The 21,314-nt window shown below is 42.8% G+C and overlaps 4 protein-coding genes across 9 annotated transcripts; 3 read left to right on the forward strand and 1 right to left on the reverse strand.

The window, feature by feature from the left end:
• The first annotated feature begins 62 nt into the window (after positions 1 to 62).
• On the forward strand, positions 63 to 2,482 carry LOC103390922 (endonuclease domain-containing 1 protein-like). Of its 2 annotated transcripts, none has more exons than XM_008326995.3 (3): positions 63 to 149; positions 470 to 799; positions 1,211 to 2,482. In XM_008326995.3, the coding sequence occupies exons 2-3, from the start codon at positions 491 to 493 to the stop codon at positions 1,820 to 1,822; spliced, it is 921 nt and encodes a 306-aa protein (XP_008325217.1). In that variant the 5' UTR covers positions 63 to 149; positions 470 to 490; the 3' UTR covers positions 1,823 to 2,482. The 2 variants fall into 2 exon arrangements, with proteins under 2 accessions (XP_008325217.1, XP_008325219.1); XM_008326997.3 differs by having other exon boundaries at positions 71 to 149; positions 473 to 799.
• Positions 2,242 to 7,142, reverse strand: LOC103390921 (zinc finger and SCAN domain-containing protein 5A-like). Its single transcript, XM_008326994.3, has 5 exons — positions 6,774 to 7,142; positions 5,965 to 6,300; positions 4,536 to 4,825; positions 3,761 to 3,866; positions 2,242 to 3,625 (listed from the first exon to the last, which is right to left on the reverse strand). The coding sequence occupies exons 2-5, from the start codon at positions 6,284 to 6,286 to the stop codon at positions 2,586 to 2,588; spliced, it is 1,758 nt and encodes a 585-aa protein (XP_008325216.1). The 5' UTR covers positions 6,287 to 6,300; positions 6,774 to 7,142; the 3' UTR covers positions 2,242 to 2,585.
• Positions 7,143 to 7,268: 126 nt separating this feature from the next.
• On the forward strand, positions 7,269 to 9,730 carry mif (macrophage migration inhibitory factor). Its single transcript, XM_008326998.3, has 3 exons — positions 7,269 to 7,503; positions 9,135 to 9,307; positions 9,460 to 9,730. The coding sequence occupies exons 1-3, from the start codon at positions 7,396 to 7,398 to the stop codon at positions 9,524 to 9,526; spliced, it is 348 nt and encodes a 115-aa protein (XP_008325220.1). The 5' UTR covers positions 7,269 to 7,395; the 3' UTR covers positions 9,527 to 9,730.
• A 624-nt stretch (positions 9,731 to 10,354) lies between these two features.
• On the forward strand, positions 10,355 to 16,601 carry LOC103390924 (zinc finger protein 263-like). 5 transcript variants are annotated; one of them, XM_008327000.3, is made up of 8 exons: positions 10,357 to 11,339; positions 11,463 to 11,587; positions 11,805 to 11,865; positions 12,203 to 13,717; positions 14,057 to 14,396; positions 14,691 to 14,809; positions 14,935 to 15,049; positions 15,154 to 16,601. In XM_008327000.3, exons 5-8 carry the CDS (start codon positions 14,129 to 14,131, stop codon positions 16,128 to 16,130), a joined length of 1,479 nt encoding a protein of 492 aa, XP_008325222.1. In that variant the 5' UTR covers positions 10,357 to 11,339; positions 11,463 to 11,587; positions 11,805 to 11,865; positions 12,203 to 13,717; positions 14,057 to 14,128; the 3' UTR covers positions 16,131 to 16,601. The 5 variants fall into 5 exon arrangements, with proteins under 5 accessions (XP_016894713.1, XP_024918690.1, XP_024918691.1 ...); XM_017039224.2 differs by having other exon boundaries at positions 10,355 to 11,339; positions 12,203 to 14,396; positions 14,938 to 15,049; XM_025062922.1 differs by having other exon boundaries at positions 10,356 to 11,339; positions 12,203 to 14,396.
• The last annotated feature ends 4,713 nt before the right edge of the window (positions 16,602 to 21,314 follow it).

Raw genomic sequence — 21,314 nt, forward strand, 5'->3', positions numbered from 1 at the left:
AATGCAGATAGAGTTCGTTGGAAGAGAATCCACTCCCACATCAACTTTGTTTGTGTCTCTATAAATTCAGAGGTCCAGGGACAGTTAGTCAGTTAGGTCCTGACTAACCAGCACGCTGCTAGATCAGCACTGACTCCAGAGAAAGCTCTGTAAGTTCGTTTTTCTGTTGATTGGAAAGTACTTTGTAACTCTTGCTCTTGCTCACTTTGTAAGAAAAACAGCTTTAACACGGACCACACGACGTTCCTGTCTTTAATTTTGGACAAAATAACATGCATTGACGACAAGATCTATTTAGATTTCTGTCACCCAGCATTTAGTGTCACTTTATCGCATTTTTGTCAGAGCTGTTAATCGAACTACAGTGTACTGCTGTGTTTTCCATTTAACCCAACTCGGTTAAAATGTAATCTATTCAAATTAAATTGATCTTAAATGTATTCTCTTCCATCTGTTCTTGTCTTTTCAGCAGACTTAGATACAGTCAGTCATGATGTCTGGAAGACTGCTGCCACAGTTCTCCACAGGAGCCCTGTTCCTTCTCCTGGCCTGGTCCAGTCTCCTGGTCAATGCTGAGATCAGCAACGGCTTTTCAAGCTGCACCAACTTCTTTTATAAAGGCACTCCACCTAAGGGATTTGATGGAGCAGAGTACAAGCAGATATGCCAGAGATTGCAAAACCAATATCGCTTTGCCACCCTGTATGACCAAACACATCGTGTGGCAGTGTACTCTGCCTACACTCTCAACCCTGCAGCAGGGAAACGCCAAGACGAAACTTGGTATTACGAACCGCAGGTGAGTAGGAACACGCCTCTAAAATAAGATAGAGGAAAATAGAGTTGAATAGATAAGAAAGCAATATATATATATATATATATACTGTATGTATATGTATATGGGCAAGATCGAGTCCCGGTTAGGGCAGTTGGTACCTTCCAGTGGACTCACCACCCATAGGAAGGTTCAGGAGGGGCAGGTGTGGTGCAGTGTGATTTGGGTGGTGGTCATGGAGACTGCTGCCCCCACGGCCTGGTAATGGATAAGAGGAAGAAAATGGATGGGTGGTCTTCTTTGGAGCTTTACTTACATTTTTAAACACACTGCTATTATTCTGAACGCACGCACGCACGCACACACACACACACATATATATATATGTACTTTTCAAACAGAATCACTCACCTCTCTTATATCTGTGTCTCCCAGTTGAAAGATCCCCAAAGTACCCAAAAAGAGATGATTTCTACAGACTTAGTAAAGGAAGATGAATACAAGGATTCCCAGGCAGTGGAAAGAGACTACAGGGGAACCCTGTATACCAAAGGCCATCTCAATCCCAGCATGCACCACGCCACAGTTGAAGACCGTGATGCTACCTTCACCCTGACTAACATGGTCCCTCAGCGTGGAGGCTCCAACAGTGGTACCTGGAATGACTATGAGAAGGAGCTTGTGGACAAATACAGTAAATATTGTAATGGAGAGATGTACGTGATCACTGGAGCCCTGCCTTTTGAGGTTGTACGAAATTTGCAGACTGACAGAGTGTCAATCCCAGAGTACCTGTGGTCTGCCTACTGTTGTCCTTCTTACAAGGATAAGTCTCCAGTGTCAGAATTCCCATCTTATGCAGTAGTGGGAAGAAATGACCCCAACAGTGGAAACAATATCGTACCAGTTGATCAGAACGTAAAGGGCGATAGGCATGGCTACGATTCGAGAAAAATGACCTTAACCCAGCTGGAGGAGCTCCTTAGAAGCAGGCTCAGAATGAACAACATCCAACTGTTTAATGGGGATTGTAAAGTGAACAAGTAACAAATACAACGCCCTTTAATGTTGATGAAATGCCGAAATCTCTTCTTACTATCTCTGCTGTGCCAGTTAAGATGAATGTCCCTTGCTAAGTCCTCCATTAAATGACTGATTCATGGATGATTCAAACTAAATAGGTTTTCTTATGTCTATTGGCACTGAAATTTACAGCTATTGCTACATTGTACAAACTTTAACATTGGGCACAGTATTCGGATATTTTCTTAATACAATCAACCGTGGAATATTAAGTGAACCCCATCAGACATAATAACTTACAGGAAGTGCACATTCCTGAGGTCAGCAGCAGGGGGACGGGGGTTACATACCACCTGGATGTCTGTCTTTACGGTTGTGTATTAAACTGAGATTAAATCTGCAAAAAGCTTAGTATTAATTGAAATATTTATTTTTCGTAGGATTGTTAACATGTACAAAACAAAGTGAACTTCGACTGTAGTGTACAAGAAAAAGAACAAGGCCTTCAGGTTGATTGAACACAATTGCTGATAAAAAGATAAAAAAAATGTACAATTTATTAAATGTCATAAATAAGTGAAACCTTGGTAAAAATTGACAACATCGCCATTGAAAACAGTTGATTCCCCTTTGCTCTGCTTCTCTTTAACTTACTCAATAAAATAATCCGCTTTTTATCATCAAGTGAGTTTTCTCCTGTGATCTTTTCAAAGTCGCACAGAACAAAATAAGTTGGTACCAGCCACTTGTTATGGTTTTTTTCTCGCACACATTTGAAGGAGAGTCTCTAAAAACACTGATGGTTTTTCAGCTGCTCCACGTCACAGAAGCCCCTCCCACAGTTGGAGCACTGTAGTGTTGTTTTCTCACTGCTGTGTATGAGTTGGTGTCTCTTCAAGTACTCCACACGGCTGAAGCGCTTCCCACACGCCTCGCATCCGTATGGACGTTCACCCGTGTGTATGCGCTGATGCCGTTCCAAGTTGCCCAGGCGACTAAAACTGCGGCCGCACTGTGGGCACCGGTGGGGTCTCTCTCCTGTGTGCACTAGATGATGTCGTTCCAGGGAGCGCGAATGTGTAAAGCGTTTCCCGCAGATCTCGCAGCAGTGCGGCCGCTCTGCAGCGCAGGCACACTCGTGGTTCTTAAGGGCCCACGCGTGGCTGAATGTGTTGCCACAGTGAGCGCAAGGAAAAAGACCGTCTTCTCCACTGCTGCTCTGTAAATGGGCGCCCCCCAGTGGACATGGGTGGTCATCCAGCTCAGCTTCTGAGAGAAAGCCTCCTCCACATTGGGGGCAAAAATGAAGCAGGTCTCCGCCACCCTCCTCTTCCCCGCCGCTCTCCCCTGCACTCCCGGGGGCAGACAGGTGAGGTGGCTGCTCTGAATCTCCCTGCTCTATCACGTCCTTTTCATTCTCAACTGCATCCAAATCCGCCTCTTTCAATTTCTTTGTCCAGCCGGACCTCATCTCCCCACCGGCTCTCACGCTGTTCTTCGCCCTGCCTTGCCCTGTCTGATCCTCTCTCTCCAACGTGGGTGGCTGAGGCTCCAGTTCTGAATCCTGCTCCATGCCGTCCAGACCTATGTATTTGGGCACTGAACTCATTTCACTGCCTCGCACCACAGGAATCTCAGGACTGACAGGCGATGAGGCCACCAGGGCAGTTCTCTCAGCTCTGTCCTCAACCCTCAGTTGCGACTCCAGACGCATTAGCTCATCCCAGGACCTGCTGCCATCTGACGGTTCTGATGCTGAACCTGCTTCCCAATCTTCGTCCTCTTTCTTTCCTGGGTAAATTGTGGGAGGACAATCTGACAGGTCTCCTGAGGAGAGACACACAAGGAGAGACAGGAAGCAACTGACATCAGCAGTCATTTACACATCATTATTTAACTTCTGGCCTCGGAGTACAATACCGCACGCCACATTCCTTCATCCGAGTATCTTGGGTTCATTACCTTCACTTTGGGCTCTGGAGCAGGTGCGGAGGTTCTTGTTGGACATTTTCAGTGCCTCCTTTATTAGGCCCAGAGAGGCAGGTTGGTAGCCTTCTGTTTGAGGAAACTGAATAAAGGAGTACAGAGAGTAATAGAAGGAACAATTTTATTATCAGTATCAATAGTTAAGCTTTAAGTTGCAAAAATCAACCAAAAAAAAAGATTGAGTCTTCAGGATGGAGTGGATGAAAATGTAACTTATGTAGGATAATTATATCAGAGGGATTTCCAAAGTGTGGTGCCACTAGAGGGCGCACAAGATAAAAAAGGGGTTGGTAGTTTGGAGTGTCTTTTAGTGGGATTTTTCCACACAATAAGTAATAATTAAGTAATAATAAAGCAGCAGAGGACCACACTCTTTAATGTACATACAGAAACCCTATTGGTCCACACTTATATACGGCTCTTTTGTGGAGCTGCTCAACCCATAACCTCAATAATGGACTGCTGATGCTCTGCCACTTGTTCATAAAATAGAAGGCAGCTCAGAGTGTCTGTACCTAAAAGCTCACTTCACTGGGAATGTGGAGAGGCCGACTCACAGACCCATGTGGAAGCTCCATGTCACATCAGTATCAGTTCATGTATTCACTACACCTCTGCAGTAATAATAACACGAACTAAAGTCTGTTTCACTGTATTTGCACTGTTTTCTTCTCATATTTAAAACTGCTAAGCAGTGCAGAGATGCTGTGCCACTTTCTCCTCCTCCTCTGAGGGAGCTTATATCCCTCACCTCCTCTTTGATGTTGGCCGTCTCCTCCCCCTCACCGCTGAGGCTGCTCTCGTCCTCCAACATTTCTCCCTCATCCTCTTCATCCCCAGGGAACTGGATGAGGTACATCTCCCTGGCCTCCTTTCCCCCTATTCCTCCTGCTCCTGCTGCCACCCCTGCAGCTCCTCCATTTCCTCCTCCGCTTCCACCCCCAACATTGCTATTGCCACCTCCACCTCCATCTTCCTCCCACACACATCCAGACCAGCCTTTGGCATAAGCTGCTGCTGGGCCCTTCTTTGACTTGCTTCCTGTGGAGAGGAGAAGAAGATGCAGAAAGGGTGGGAGGCAGGTTGAGAGAGAAAGGAGAAAGTAAGGAGAAGGGGGGAGGCAGGAGAGAGGGAGGGCATGAGGAGGCAGGAATAAGAGAGAATGAAATATGAAGGGGAGAAAGATAAGTGGGAGGAGATGATTGGAAGGCCAAGAGCAGAGGGAGGGAGTCGGGTGAAAGAAAGAGAGAAAGGGGAGCAGGGGGAGGAGAAGTGAGTTTGATGGATGAGCCAAGACAGACAGGAAAACAGAGCGGAGAGAAACAACATGTGACAAGCAAAAGAGGAGTCAGAGACAGAAGCAGAAGGAGGAGGAGGAGGAGAAGAAAGAGGGGAGGGTGGTTGGGTGATGAAGAGGTGAAGAGAAGAGAGAGACAGGGAGGGAGAGAGTGAGACAGGGAGAGTAGGAGGAGTGGAAGAAGAGTGTGTAATTATGGCAGCAGTGAAGAGGAGCGGAAGAGGAGTGGAGTGAAGGAGGTGGGGGAAGGCAGGAGGGAGGGAGCGCAAGAGGAGTGTATGTGCAACGTGATAAAGGAGAGAAGAGAGCAGGAGGAGGTGGGGAGAGGAAGGGAGGGGAGGGTGTGAAGAGAGAGAGAGAGGAGCGGGAAGGGGAGGAGGTATGAGTTAGAGAGACAGAAAGAACAGGAGAAGGAGGTGGAGGAGGTGGGGGAGGGAGAGGAGCATAGCAGGAGGGGAGGAGAAAAAGGAGGGAGGCAGAGGTTGTGCAAAGGCACAGAGGAGTGGGAGGGACAGAATGCAGAGAGAAACAGTGAGAGGAGAGGGGGAGGTGAAGGACAGAGGGAGAGATCATGAAGAGGAGGCGGAGGAGGAAGCCAGGAAGGAGGGAGGGAGGGAGGGAGGCAGAGAGGGAGGAAGGCAAGGAGGCAGGGAGGGAGAAATCAGCTCTTGCCAGATGGTTTCCAACAAAACAAGTGCGTCTACACATAAGCCCTGACTACAAGTACTCTGTTTTTCATTTTGAAAATCCTGAGGCACAGATGGAGGAAGTGTTCAGTCAGATGTGATTCAACAGCAACAGCAGCCTTTTAAATTCGCACCACTGTGTGAAGGTGATGCAGATGTCCTGCTTGGGAGAAATAAGCCATCAGACACATACTTACGGGTCACCCCAACTTTCCGTTTGTGCCTCCGTCTAGCTCCCCCTTGCTCCTCTCCAGCTGCAGCCGTTGCCAGGCCGGCGTTGCGGCGGTGGGAAGCCCAGCCTACCCCATACATGCGCTCGGTCCTCAGCTTGCTCTCTGTGAGCCTGAGGCGCAGCTTTAGAGCCTCGTTCTCCTTCCTGTTGAGGGACATCTCCACCAGGTAGTCTTTCACCGTCTCCTGGAAGAGTTTGGTGATCTCGCAGACTGAGGCTCGGATCAAACTGTCCATGACAGCAGTCAGATGAGTCTCGAATGTCGTTACAGACTCCTCCATCATCATCGTGGCCCCTGAAACTGAATGTGATAATGATCCACTGAAAGCTTTAGTTATTTTAATGAACAACAATTAAATACAGTTTTCATGTTTAGATCGACTTTGACGTTCTTAAATAAGCTAAAAGGTCGATCTTCAATCCAGACCAGAATAATCAATGTCAACCAGACAAGTTCACTTGACTTGCCGACAGTCGCTCGTTAAGCGGGTTCACTGTGTGAATTACATTGTATTACAATGGTTAAACCAGCTGTAGTAACATTCGATTAGAAAGTATACAAAGCGGGCTATTTAAAGAGCACACCGAAGCTGCTGCTAGTTTTGTTAATTCTCAAATGCTCAGTAAGGCAAATGTTAGCTTGTTAGTAACTTTACATTATGACCCGACAGTCAGCTGTCTTAAAGCGGAGGAAGAGCAGCCGCCTGCAAACCTCCTTCAACGCTCGGAAGTGAATGTGTTAGCAGACTGGCTAATTTAGCACTGGATACGCACCGTTTGTGAGAAGCCGCTGTGACACTGTGATTTCACGGATCACGGATGATCCCGATCGATGTTCTCGAGCGCACAGACACGGCGTCAAAGAAAAAAAACATCTAACTTCTCTCCGCTCTCCGCTGTCCCTCTCCCTCACCCCCTCTCTCTCTCGCTCGCTCTGTCTTTCCGTGCCACTGTTTTCCTTCTCTCCTCCTTCAGCACCACTTGATTTGCCCGACCCTACTGCGCATGTACATTACCGTAATTACCCAACACTCAAGAGCAGTCGCACCTTAAAAAGGGATCGCATTGGGAATTTACACAATACTAGATTTGTACTGAATAAAAAACTATTTGAACTTATATCATAATTCAACACAACATTGTCTGGTGTCCGTTTGTCTTTTTTAAATGTAGGAGGGTTGTCCCCTCATTAATTCAGTAATAAAAGTTGTAGGAATTTTAGAATGACTTGGGGCGCTGTAGTTTTTTATAGCGTGGTTACTGGTGAAACGAGCAAGAAAGTCGTGCTCACTACTTCCGGTCGAGTTCTGAATGACGATTTTACATTGTTTGCCTCTTCGCTAGGCAGGAGGTCCACACTTGTTTCAGGGAGAGGAAGCCCTTGAAAGCAGTCACCATGCCTATGTTTGTTGTAAGCACCAACGTGGCCAAGAGTGAAGTTCCAGCGGAGCTTCTGTCCGAGGCTACAGAGGAACTGGCCAAAGCTATAGGCAAACCTGCACAGGTAGGCCAGGTTCGCCCTTAAAGTCAAATAAATAAAATGGGTTGTGTTATAAAATGCATATTCTCAGGTTTTAGTTATGTGTTTATACGTATCGGTGCAGATACATATATTAAAACCTGTTGGGGAATTAAATAATACACAAGGCGGTCAGTAATCCCAGGAAAACAAAACGTTTAAACGTCATCCAATATTAGCCTCGAACGGCTAAATGTTAAACGAAAAGTAAGCTTGTCAACCCAGTGAGTTTTAAAAGCAAACTTGTTACACTTTACAACTAAAATGCCGCACAGTTTGAGGTTGAATTTTGCTCTAAATAAAACGTGAGATAAAAAGGCAATGCCCTCCCCGGTGACTGTCAGTCAATTTTATTTTGGTCACAACTGATCTTAAACCCATTCATAGATTGTCAACACAGCATATCAAATATGTATTACACCCTTAAGATAGAGGAGTCATATCCATTCATCCATCCATTTTCATCCGCTTATTCGTTACCGGGTCGCTGGGACAGCAGTCTCCACGACCGCCACCCAAATCACACTGCACCGTACCAACCCATCGTGAACCATCCTGCGGATGGTGAGTCCACTGGAAGGCGGTAACCGCCCTAACCGGGATTCGATCTTGCCCAGGAGGTGAACCCTGGGGTTTCACACCAATGACATTGCCTCTAGGCCAAAGCGCCACTAAAGAGAGTCATATTCGTAAAAAAAAAAACAAAAACATTTGAACTGCAAACAGTTCAAAGGGGGGCCAAAAACACTATTTGATTATGATAAAGTCTATAAGATAAACAATCCCTTACTGCACACAGTAAGTGGTTCATTTCAGGTTAAAACTCGAACAAGGGGAAGCACAACATGCTGTATATGAGAGAGCTGGGTAGAACAGGTTAGATATAAACTGAAAATATGAAACATCTCAGAAGTGCATTTTAATGCTAATACAAAATGTTGTTTATGCAGATGTTTGTGTTGCATATCCCTGCAGACAAATGAAGTAATCCTAGACTGTTATCTCAATCTTGATTCAACCTTTAACCACAGTAATGAGTAAAGCCACACAACAGGCTTTCAGTAAAAAAAACCCCACATATTTATTTATGCAAACATATTTCAAGAATGTCAGCAAAGGTTTAAGATTGTTAATCAGGTTAATAAAATGTACTGCAGGTATTAATATTACAAATTTATTTGTAATATTAATACCTGTTAACATATTTTTAAAATACAGAATGTATAAGATATTGGTCTTAATATTAAAAAATGTTGCTTTGTCTCATACTGTAAAGTGCCTGTTGGACCAGTATTGGCTTCAAACTGCTTGTTATGTAATAAGGCATGCTTGGAGGTGGCCTATTTTAGGTTGGTACAAAGAATCGTCCAAAGTATCTGCATTTTTTAAATTATTATTATTGGTTTGGATGCATGTTCCAATTCAAATTCCAACAAACCCCTTTACTACAAGAGTTCCATGGACAATAAAAATTATATTTATAACTGTTCTAACATATGAATGTACCTGACTTTATAGTATTTACACCACAATGCCACTGTATTAAAAAAATACAAACACCAAATTTGATTTGTCCATCATTGTACAATGTCTGTGGATCTTTTGTTAAATTCCAGTACATCGCTGTGCACATCAACCCGGACCAATTGATGATGTTTGGAGGAAAAGGTGACCCCTGCGCTCTCTGCTCCCTCCACAGCATTGGCAAGATCAGTGGAGCTAACAACAAGAAATATTCCAAACTCATGTGTGGACTTCTCAACAAACACTTGGGAATTTCTCCAGACAGGTAATACACAAACTTACTTCCTCCTGTACAGTAACAGTCTAGAGTCTGATGAAAAAGGGTAGAATGATGACAAAAAAGGTTTCTACATGATGCACTTTTTTCTGTATTAATGTAAACTCCATCCTTTTTTTCCTTCTGTATTTGTTTTCCAGAATTTATTGTAACTTTGTTGACATGGAGCCAGCCAATGTGGGCTGGAACAACTCAACCTTTGCCTAAGATGAAGCACATCTTACTGAAATTGTAAAACCATTCCAGTTTTTCCTCATGCTTGTGAGTACAAAAGCCCTTATAGAAGGAACCTGAAGACTTGATAAACCATTGGTCAACACTGTACAGTTGTCTTTAAAGTACTTAGAAGAACTCTATAGGTCTGTACTATGTCTTACCCATCTTGAATCCAATAAAGTCACGGAAACATTACATTCATTAGTCCAATTCTTCTCGAGTCCTTCAAATGCAGCATGGAAAATCAATTTTTTGACAATTATAAGTTAGTAATAGGATTGTAAATTTTAAGCATCAGGAAGACATGGAGTGAAAGATGGCGTGCAGTTCCATGACAGATGGGTCCAGGGTATAGGTTAGGGATCTGCTCTAGGCCCACAGATAGATGAGATCAGACAGGAATCATTACAATACAATCACAAATGTGGATAACAAAGGTGATCTATATATGATAGGAGTGGGTAAAAGGTTGAAGAAAACTTTGGATGGCAGTGGTCTGCACAACAGAAAAGGACCATAGAAAGGTAGCTATTACTCAGGTAACAAATGTGTTATCAAATGATAAAATGATAGAATTTTTGACATTTCCCAATTCTTAGTATTTTAGCAAATCTCTGTCTGCAATTGATTCACAGAATGCCAAATATCTGCATGAGGTTTGGTAATATCAGTCTTTTGCTAATGTAGATAAAGAAACTGTAGGCTGGTGGCTATTACATGTCTTGTAAAGATGTTCGAAATAACGCAGAACACCGTTATACAATAAAATATAAACCTAGCATGCTTATTTATCAAACTTTAAAAATCAAAGTAGAAGGAAGCGGAAGTGCATGTGGATGACGTGTTTCCCCCGTCTCACGAACAGCGTTATTAAAGATGGCGGCTGACTAGCTTGAAAAATAGAAATACATGAACATCGTAATGAGCGGTTTTAACAGCTAGAGGTAGGAAACTGACGAGCATTTACAGCTACGCTATACGTTCCCGGACTAAAGGCAACGCTGGATAACTTTTACTGCCGCAAAAAGCAATTACTTCTTCCTCAACTGGTCTGTAAAGATTTTTACTCGTGCGCATTTTTTTCATTACAAAACTAAAAATATTGAATCGCGTTCTATTCTCCAAGAGCACGATTAGTTGCTAATGTAAAAAAAAAAATCCTTTAGAGGATATCGATAATTATTTAGAAGAAATCTTATTTGAATTATTTACGTTAGTCCCCCCCTGATTTTCATCATCAATGGTCAGAGTACGTTCAAATTAATAAAAAATAAACTAAACATAAACCTTTAAATGGGCCACAGAAAGGTGTTATGGTTAATCTATTGATCAGTCTTGGGTCGTGGGTAGATTGCATACCACTTTTGTTTTTTGCTTTTGTTGCTTCCTGTTACATAGTCTTTTATAAGTTTTCATGTGGTAAAATAAAACAAATATAAAAGGGCAATATCAAACAAAAACACATCTAAACATAATAAAAGTCCATTCTCCAGGATGTCGGACTATCTGACAAAAGGCTTTAGGGCTCAGTTGACCTCAACTATGGAAGCAACCCTGAGGAAAGTGGTGTGTGACATCATCATTATCTTTGAAGAAAGCCTACATGGCCATCAGATGGAACTGGTGCAGAAAGGTGAAGAGGTTGCGTGCCTCAAAGTAAAACTGCAAGCTGCAGAGCTCAAACTGAAGGAACATGAGATAGGTGCAGTAGAAAGGAGTAAAACTCTAATAACTGACACCAATAAAGAAGTTGCTGTGGAACCTCCTGGACAAATGACTGATGTCCCTGAGATTGACTTTGAAGGTAAAATGTTGAACTTAGACAATGTGCTGCTTTCTACTGTGTTTAAGAATTTTTTGTACCTTTTAAATGTTAAACTACACTGCAGTGAAAACATTGTGCATACAAACTTTGACCTCGTTCCAGTACCTGAAGACTGGTGTTGTCCTGTGGGTGATGAGACCCCGCCCAAACAAGATGGAGTTTGTCCCAGTGTTAGACTTCGGCAGGTGTTGATTCCACTTCACCGCATTCCACCCTTAAAGCAGGAGGTGTGTAATATTCGGGTGTAGCAGTTGAACGAGCCAAATGAATGTTTTGTTATTAAGATCCCCAGCAGATTATTTTAAATTTACAGTATTATTATATATGGTATAATTGAGATATTGTTTCCTCATCCAGGAGCACAAATTGATTAGGTGGACTACCTACCTATTTTCACATAGTCCAGTGATCATCCCTAAGTATGATACACACTATCTGTTACAGGAATCAAGCCCAGCCTTTGATTCCTCTGAGACAATAGGATGCGTCAGGAGATCAACCACAGGTGAGTTTTCTTCTTCCCAAGTGTCCATTTCTTTGTCTTGCATATATTTAGCATTGTTGAAGTATTTTGGGAATTTACTTTTTAAAGAATCAATGTTGCAATGCATTCATCGAGAACACATTTTCTAAAATAACCATGATAATATACAGTATGTTGGTTGCACTTTCTTGTTTTTATCTACATAGTTATTGGACTATTACTGCTAATAAAGTTTTCTTTCTGCTTTGATAGCAAAAAGAAAATAACCTTGAAAATCTTGACTAAATTTCTAAAAACATTTAAAAATATTCTGTGTCTGCAAAAGTAATTTTGTTTTATGCAATGCTTGTTTTCACAGGTTCTACCAAAAATAAAAGAGATGTCACTAAAGACAAAACTTTACCAAACCATGGTATAAGGAAAAGGCGTAGCAGAAGTGACATTAAAAATCTGCTCGAAGACCTGGAACATTGCCATGAACTGGGCACAGTGGTTCACAGAACAAGATGCAGAAATTTAACAGAAGAACAACAACACAATCAAGTGAAGAGGAGAAAAAAAGACAGTAACCTTCTCGTCAGCAAATACACTAAAGAAAAAGGAGGGAAAGAAGGTCGCAAAAAGAAGTTCCCTTCTCAGAGTATTCCTGTAGCTCAAGAAGCAAAATGTACAAAATTGCAAACAAGGTTGGCAAAGAAGGCAGAACGCAATAGCTCTCAAAAACGAGAGCCTCGTGGAAAGAATAAAGTTGCATCACAGCCCAGAAAAAGGGTGATTCGAAAAAAGGAAAGCAAACACTGTGAGTCATCTAGTCATACAATTGAGAATGGAAATCTTACCTGGACCATGCCTATAGAAGACATCGAAAGTAATGGAGTTGAAGTTTCCACCGTCAATTATAAACCCATGGTTGAACGTAGCTCTGAAGGTCATATCTGCTCCATTTGTCAGAAGGTGTGCAAAACCAGGTTCTTGATGGTTGAACACTTTCGCGTTCACACCGGAGAGAAGCCTGTCAAATGTAAAATGTGTCAGGCAACATTTCGTACTGTCCAACAAAGATACCTGCATGTGAAAAGATGGCACGATGACAAGAAAACATGGCAGTGCAAGAAATGTAAGAAGATACTGCCATCAAAAAGAAAGCATGATAAGCATGAGGGCATGTGTTGTCTTAAATAGTCTCTTCTCTTCTTCGTCTGGTTTGTGAAAAGAACTTCTATAGAGGTGACCTCCAGAACAACATGATGTGTAAAAACGGTTGAAGCTGTGAACATTCACACTGTTGTCTGAAATACTCAAAGATGTTTGCATTAATGCCCATAATACCTAATGTACTTTTACTATGACAATTTTTTTTCTCTTCACGGGTGTATATTCTGTTTATGATTAAAAAAAACTTCTTTGGGGATGATGTTAAGAAAAGCATACTTGTTTTTTATTTATGTCAGGTAGGGAAAAATGAATATGGGAATGGGCAGATTTCTGCATTTTCACTTCTCAACACGCTCAAAACGGTTCATTGTAGTGTACTTGATAACTTTATATATTTTGTGTAAGAGCATTTATTTAGTACACAGTGGATGTTTTATATGTTTAGGTCATACAGCGGTGTCCTCATCGCAGGCACGGGTTGGCATTTCTTATCGCGAGACTTGTAACGTGCCCTCGTCACAGAAACCAACCTGCTAACGGGAGGAGAAAAAAACAATATGAAAGCGTTATCGTGAATTTAACATTGATAAAATGGAGTCAACGGATGTAAATTTACAATAGGTTTTCTCAAAATGTCCTGCTCGAATTATTAAACTTACTTATGCTGTTATTACCACTGGTTTTGAGTCACAACAGTCTGATTGCACGTTGATCGAAGGTAAGGCTAACTAGCATAGCCTTTTAACACGACTTGTTTTATAATACGGGTTGTCATATGTAAACATCTGCCAACCTTCGTGAAATTATAGGACATTATAAAGTGAGTTGTAGCATGTCAACACATCTGTCAGCGCTTTAACACTAAGTAAGAGTAAAGTGGTTTCAAGAGTGTATTGATTTGCGCTGCTACATCAAGCATATATAGGTATTCAGTTATATGGAGATTAGACTATATCATAAATAAAGACCATTGTAGGAATGGCAATGACAGATGAACATGGCAGCATCTCAGGGTAGAGGAGTGCACAGTTGTAGTAACATCACTGTTCCTCTGGAGTCTACGCATAGAAAAGACCAGCGCAAATCGATCACCGACGTAGACCAGACTCCGTTGGTGAAAGTGAGGACCATGGAGTCGGTTAGGAGCACGTTCCACACTCAACTGGCAACTGTCATGGACTCCCTGTTGGCTGCTGCCGTTTGTGAGATCGCTAAGATCTTTGAGAGCAGCCTGTGTGAGCAGCAGGCGGCGCTGGTACAGAAAACCGAGGAGATCTGTGTCCTACGAGACAAGCTGGAGAAGGTGGAGAAGAAGCAGAAGACGAAGACCGGCGAAGGAGATGTGACATCAGAAGAGAGATGCGACAGTTCGAGGCAGCGCGCCGTCACAGCATCAGGTATGAGCCCTCACTACAATCAAATATCTCATCTGACCTTCACCATTGTCAAATTCAACTGTTGTGGTCGTAATCCTATGTATTGTAAATAATATCGTATCTGAAACTGCTGTTTCCCACGGGATTTCATTCTATTCGGGACATTTTAATCGCCCCTTTAAAGAAAATTTTAAACTTTTTTTTTAATATTGTGGGTTTTTTTTTCAAGTTAAAACCTAGGGAGTAGACATGATGAGGCAGAGTGTTATAAATGTTTAAGTTTTTTTAACCATTGCCTGACTCTTCCTTTTCAAGGACCTACTGTACAAAAGGATGTGTCCTCCCACTCAGACATAGAAGAATGTTTCAATCAGAGCAAAGGTGGGCTAAAAGTGGAGGTCACTGGCCAAAACGGAGGTTCAGTCAAACATGAGGTCAGACTCTATACCACCGTTCGGTTTGTTTAATGTCTACAGCATGGATTTTTTTTGGAGATCTTGCAACAAGTCGTTGTTCTCGTCATATGATAGTGTTATAGACTTTTACTTATCCTTCACAGCAGGCTGGACCTCGGCCTTCACTATCTGTCCCACTCCAAGCTGTAGAAGGAAGCCTTGCTACTCAAGACCAGAGGCAGATGGATTCCCTGTCTGCCACACAAGCCAAGGCTAAAGGTAAGAATGACTAAGTAAAATATTTACTCTCCAGCCAAAACACATTATTTTATAAAATTGCACGACTTGGAAAAAATAGTTTATAATTGTGCCTTTTTTGTCAGTAGTGTCTCATTGGGATGAAGGCAGTCATGGTGCAGACCACAGACCCATCCAGGACCAAAGCTCCACCTCGTTTCTGTCAATCTCTCAGAGCGGACGTTGCTCCTCTAGTCCTGACACTGGTTTAACTCAACCACGGGAATGGTTACCAGGTTTGGAGGCCGGCCGTGGTCTGAAGACTCTGCAGACAGATGGAACCAGCAGCACAGCTCACAGCAGCACTGGCACAGACACACCCTGCTTCCAAAGTGGTTTCGGTTCAGAGGAGACCAGCAACGAGGATGATGATAACACGTTCCCTTTCTTGGACCATGAACCTGAGAACCAGAACCTGAATCACAACTCAGTGCAGGGCCAGATCCAAGAACTTGGACAGACAGAGGATAGACAAGATCAGTCACAAACTTCCTCACAGTGGAGACCCCGAGATGACCGAGGTGGGAGGGCCACCACCAGTAACACCCGACGTGTCATGTCACTAGGCCTCAGAGACCCTCTGAGACCACAGTCAAACTCACAGCTGCACACACTGAGGCACACAAACTCTCTCGGTCACCCGCCAGCTCCTGGTGGGGGAAATGGAAGACCTTATACCTGCCCCTACTGCAGCAAGTGTTTTACCTACCCCTCCCACCAGCGCAGACACCTTTTACGGCACACGGGTGTCAGATTGCATCCCTGTCAGTTCTGCGACAAGAGCTTCCTCACTCCGTCAGAGCTCACAGTCCACACTCGCACACACACAGGAGAGCGCCCGTTCGCCTGTGCCCAGTGCGGCAAACGTTTTGCCCGCAGTGGAAACTTAAGAGCCCACCAGCGAGACGTTCACATGGGCAAGAGGCCCTTCTCCTGCACAGAGTGTGGGAAGAGGTTTGCTCACAGAGGGAACCTAAGGGTCCACAATCACAGGGTCCATCAAGGAGATCCTTATTACATGGAGGACCAGCAGGAAGCTGAAATCGGCCCTAATCCGATTTAAAAATCTGTGTCAAGATTGTTAATCTGCACTTTATCTTTACAAGGCCAAACCATCGATAAGATTCTGATGACCTAAAAAGTCAAATTATTTCATTTTTTCCTAATGTGAGGTTACAAGTGAATTAGCCTCTACATTTAGTACTCAGTGAGGTACAAAAGTATTAATAATGATTACCTATGAAAATTATGGTTCCACTAAGGGAGTGTCCTTTCCTTATTTAATTTTATTTAATAAAACAGCTGAAAAATGTTTGTTTACATGAGATGTCTTCTTCCTTAAGCAGTGTTCTTCCTCGTCACTGGACATTCATTGCACAAAACGTATTTTCATGGGTTCCATGAGTCATAATTTGTTCATTAGATTTATAAATGGCATGTACACACAGAATGGCACAGCTCTTCCTTCTAATTTGTGCTGATCTACTGACTGTACCTATAGGTGCACTGTTACAAAAATAAATGTTATAAAATACCTGTAGTTTCATTTTATTTCTGCCAAGTTTTCTCGATAAGTTAAATAATATACAACTCTATTTTCATACTACTACTATGTGTAGTATTGGATTTATCTTTGGTTTATAATAACCTGAAAAGTACGCTGAAAATTGCACTTTCAGATTGTTTCGTATTTTGGGAACAATAATGGTAGCAGGTATTGTGTGACCGCCCTAATTCTGAAGGAGTGGCGGTAATAATCTCCTACCTGTTGTCATTTTTAAACATTGTGTCTGTGCTTAGAAAGTTGCAAGGCGCTTTGTCGAACACTAGAGGACACTGTAAACACACCAAGGTTTTGACACAGGGCTCGTTGTATCATTGAGTGTGTTCACCGAATGACAGTTTTTTGTCCTTCAAACGAGATGAAAATATTTAAATAAGTTTGTTTTTTTTAATGATGGATGGATGAATAGATAGCTCCCCGGTCTGAAGGTAATTCAGGTCACACATACAGTAATGTCCTCTCTGTCTGTTTGTGTTTGTATGAGCACAGGTCTGTGTTTGTTCCTATTTGCCTTAGGCAGCCTTTCCCATTGGGAGATATGTAACAATGGAACAGCAGGCTATTCTGGAGGGACGACACACTACTGCTGCTGTGACTTCATGTGAAGCACAAACATAACATCCATCCATATTCCCCTGCCTTGACCTGGTAAATGTCCCAGGGGCAGCTGCACCTGGACAGATCCTCGATCCACTGCAGGGTGATTTAAGTGTACATTTAAAGGTTGTGTTTTTGGGCCGCGGAAACAAGCCACAGCTATTTAGAAGGTTCATTTGGCCTTATCTTACAATGCAGTCTGGTACATTACAAATACATTTCATTCAAAGTAGTTGAAATAAATTGCCAACTACGTCTATTTCTTAACCTGGATAACCGAGAACATACTGCTCCGTGGTGAATGTTGACATGTTACATGACATTCAGCCTAAAATAAAGCATAAAGCATTTATAGGTCATCCAGAATGTATCACAAACTAAACCATTCTGTTTGGCTCCACAGTTATTATGCAGTGATTATGTGAGGTGTCCATGTCCTCACCTCTGTTACCCACGAGCGGCAATCAGTCCATACTGGGCGTTTCACCTTTATTGTCACCTTTATTGTTTCAGTTAATGTCTCTCTGCCCTCGAGGCTGCAGCTTTAATTGGCATTAAATAAATAAAGGACACACTCAGCTTCCTGCCACCTCCCTGCCCCCGGCCCATGGAGTCATTCCATCACCTTCCCATAATCCTGCAGAAATTTAAGTGTCCCCGAGTGACTTCAGGCTCCTTTACCAACATGTCACACGTGTGTGTAACAGGAGAAGACGAATGCAGCCCCGCTGTGGCATCAGTCACATCAAAGCCCTGCATGTTGTGTGCAATTTATTTTTATGTCCCCACAGCCCCTTTCTTCCATTTTCGTGTGTTTTATGGCCACATTTACATGCACACACCTATCATTCACCGTGTGTGTGTGTGTGTGTGTGTGTGTGTGTGTGTGTGTGTTTGCCGGGCCTTGCTGTTGCTCCAAGGCTTATCGTAATCCACCCAGTCCTAACCCTCCCCAGGGGCTGCAGTTTCACGGGGGTGCCATTACTGTAGAAACCAGCCTTTAGGAGATTACATTGCTCTCTGCTGCTCAAGGGAATGAGTTGATTCATCATCTGCAGATGGTATTTAAATGCTTCCTATATGTGTAGCAGCAGTAGACGCTGCAGCTTTTTTGTGGCACTAAAATCCAACTGTAATCCAAAGAGAATTGTAGAATACTAACAGGAGTTAAAGATGTAGAAATGTGAATGGTATTTAAAAAAATATGAATCCCAAACTGTGTGATTACACTCTCTGTGTCCATGTTTATATGTGTGGGTGCGTGGCTCAGAGGAGCAGTCAGTGGGTGGAACCCCTCAACCAGGATGACACTGCTGCTGCTTCTCTTCACATTGTGGGGGTCAGAGAGCGTGATGGAGGAGAGGGAGTACATTATCTTCTCTTTTCAGAATTCCAGGGTTTTCCCTGTGTGTGCATGAACAAGTGTGTGTTCACTATAGGCTGCTCTGGGGTTGCTAAGCAACCCTGTGTCTGCACAGTGGAGTGGGGGTGGAAAAGAGAGAGAAGCACCAGGTCAGCAGAGACAGACACTCACAAGCACGGCTGTGTAGGATTGGACACATGGTTGCTCCTGATGAATGATGCTGATCATTACACCGTGCAGTGACTGTGGCTGTGGCCTGGAACAGTGTTCAGCGTGTCTTCCATCTGTGAGAATTCAAGCTTCTCTTTATAATCCTGGTGTGTGAGAAAAATATTTTTTTTAAAAAGAGAATAAATTGTAGATTAAAACTTTGATTGAAAGCAGATGTTGGCAGACGTAAAGAGATGTAGAAATTAAAATAATTGAACAAATAATTCAGAAAGAACCAAGATAATTAATGACTTCAGGACTTCAGATCTTTTTACCGCCATCTTTTCATCTTTTCAATCATCATGTACTCTCTGTCTCAGCTCAAAGGGAGAAGCTGTAAATACACGGTTCAAATAACCTGTGTGATCCAGGATAAATGTGTCCAAGTGACGTCAGAAATAAAAGTCTGTCACAGTCCTCTGTCACCCCGGTAACCAAGGACCACCCAGGGCCGAGTCATTTTATCTGGATGGTGATGTCTCTGCAGGAGACAGATCAGAGTCTGAGGTTAACAAGGACGATCTGGACTGGACTACTTGAACTGCACTAACAGCCCCGTGTGGGGTTGATGAAAGTGATGATTATAGTGGTTATTATTCTGATGATGATGATGATTTTACAGTGTGAGAACAGTGAGCATCAAGTCATTGTAATGTGTGTCCTGTTCTCTTCTTCTCAGGTTTCCTACATTCTCCTACTTCTAAACCATGTCTGCGTTCATTGGCAGCAAGTGTCAAAATCATTTTCACCAAGGGCCACAGCAGCCATATGGTTTTCCTCAATAACATATTGATAAATAACTGCCACTGTTTGTGAATATTATTTATAAAAATGATACAAATTAACTCACTTTAATTTATCAGCTCAAGAAACCCATAGGCAAAGAAAAAAGAAAGAAAAAAAGACTGAATACTGCCCACAGCCCTGCAGGGGGCGCATAGAACAAGACTAATGACAGGTAGATTGACTACAATAAATTCTATTTTTTAAAGATGTAATTCATGAAGATTAGTTTAATGGTAACAGTAAAATGGTTTTTCTGGTCAGAAATCCAGAATTCTGAAATGTCCACGTCACCTGTAGGAGTCATTCTAGAATACTGCATCACAGAACATTAGGTATTAGAATATTTCATTAGAGCGAGTGAACGACGACCGGTGACGGTGACGTATTTTTTTGCTCTTTAAACCTGTCAGACCTCAGACCAAGAGTGTACGGGCTACCAGATAGACTGACTCCAGTAGATTTAACGCTTTAACCAGGAGGTGGTTTTCAGTGACATATGGTTTAAGTGGACCTGACAGCACAGGTGGGGCAGCAGCTACAGTGGGTGAGACAATGGGTGGGCTGAGGAGAGCTTTGTGGTGAGTGTTAAGCTGGTGGGGGGCAGTCAGAAAGGGCACTGCACTGTTGTATGGACCACTGTCTGTCACTAGCATGTAGCAGGTGTGGGGGAGGGCGCTGCTGGCAGGCCCGGAGTTAGTCAGATAAACAGCTCTTCTGGTTCCCTGCTGCGCGAGGGTGGTGGGTTTAAAGCCCCGTGGCCGACAGCCAGCAGCAGCGATGGCACCAACTGTCACTGGCAGCCCCTCACTCTGTGCTGTCGTGCTGAGTGAACTGTCTCTGTGTGTGGTGGAGTGTGAAGTGAAGTGTTTCTTCTTCACTCAGTGACGGCCACTCTCTGGGTTTCCAGTGTTATTGAACAATGGTGTGACCGGAGACATGATCCTGTGTGTTTTCTTGCATTGATACACAAAGCGTACACGATGGATTTGTCCAGGTTCTTGTCTCTGAAAAGCAAATAGTCTGATTTTCACTGCTGCAGTTAATGGTGAATATTTTTATCATTTGTTAAATGTGGTCGTTCGTGCAGTGAACTTTAAAGTTATTACACTCATAGATAAAGCTACTGTCTCTTTTATTACAGCTGAGCAGGTTAAAACACTACAACATGCTCCACTGAATATGTGTCAGTCTTAAATATTCATGTTTTGTTTATTTAATTATAGCCCAACCTGGAATCTGGGTCAGTCGTCACTGGGGTCTAAATCCAACCAGGGGTGATGTGTCCTTGTGTCGGATACTTCATTATATTCAAGATGTTCATATAATTGTGGTCCAAGGTCAGTATACAGTATGTGGGGTGGGCTTCACTAGGAAAGGCTAACCAGGATATTTCTGCACATATTTAATGTCTTTCATCTAAAGCATTAAAATCAATCCCAAAAAATCTTCTATTTGATAGATTTTATCTGCAGAGTAAATGCTTGTAAGAATTGCATCTGGTGGAAAAAAAAAGATACATTTGGACAGTTATATACACAGTGGCAGCAACTGAAGAAGAAAGAAGTTGACTTTTTTTTAAAACATGAAATCACTAATGGATAATGGACTGTATTGAGCAAAACCCTAATGGTCAGAAATGCGCATATGACAGTAAAACCATTCAAACCGACAGCACTCCATTATCTTTCTTCAAGTCTAGACTTCTGTCTCATAGACAATTATCAGTG

The sequence above is a fragment of the Cynoglossus semilaevis genome, chromosome 15 (genome assembly GCF_000523025.1).
Source record: "Cynoglossus semilaevis isolate Cse_v1.0 chromosome 15, Cse_v1.0, whole genome shotgun sequence".
In the NCBI taxonomy this organism is placed as follows: domain Eukaryota; kingdom Metazoa; phylum Chordata; class Actinopteri; order Pleuronectiformes; family Cynoglossidae; genus Cynoglossus; species Cynoglossus semilaevis.

Excerpts from the sequence above, each read along its gene's own strand:
- LOC103390921 (XM_008326994.3), bottom strand. The coding sequence starts at position 6,286 with ATGATGATGGAGGAGTCTGTAACGACATTCGAGACTCATCTGACTGCT. Across the intron at positions 4,826-5,964 it reads ACGGAAAGTTGGGGTGACCC|GAAGCAAGTCAAAGAAGGGC; the intron begins GTAAGTATGTGT and ends TCCTCTCCACAG. Across the intron at positions 3,626-3,760 it reads CTCCAGAGCCCAAAGTGAAG|GAGACCTGTCAGATTGTCCT; the intron begins GTAATGAACCCA and ends GTCTCTCCTCAG.
- mif (XM_008326998.3), top strand. The coding sequence starts at position 7,396 with ATGCCTATGTTTGTTGTAAGCACCAACGTGGCCAAGAGTGAAGTTCCA. Across the intron at positions 7,504-9,134 it reads CTATAGGCAAACCTGCACAG|TACATCGCTGTGCACATCAA; the intron begins GTAGGCCAGGTT and ends GTTAAATTCCAG. Across the intron at positions 9,308-9,459 it reads TTGGGAATTTCTCCAGACAG|AATTTATTGTAACTTTGTTG; the intron begins GTAATACACAAA and ends TTTGTTTTCCAG.
- LOC103390924 (XM_025062922.1), top strand. The coding sequence starts at position 13,991 with ATGAACATGGCAGCATCTCAGGGTAGAGGAGTGCACAGTTGTAGTAAC. Across the intron at positions 14,397-14,690 it reads GCGCGCCGTCACAGCATCAG|GACCTACTGTACAAAAGGAT; the intron begins GTATGAGCCCTC and ends TTCCTTTTCAAG. Across the intron at positions 15,050-15,153 it reads CACACAAGCCAAGGCTAAAG|TAGTGTCTCATTGGGATGAA; the intron begins GTAAGAATGACT and ends CTTTTTTGTCAG.
- LOC103390922 (XM_008326995.3), top strand. The coding sequence starts at position 491 with ATGATGTCTGGAAGACTGCTGCCACAGTTCTCCACAGGAGCCCTGTTC. Across the intron at positions 800-1,210 it reads CTTGGTATTACGAACCGCAG|TTGAAAGATCCCCAAAGTAC; the intron begins GTGAGTAGGAAC and ends TGTGTCTCCCAG.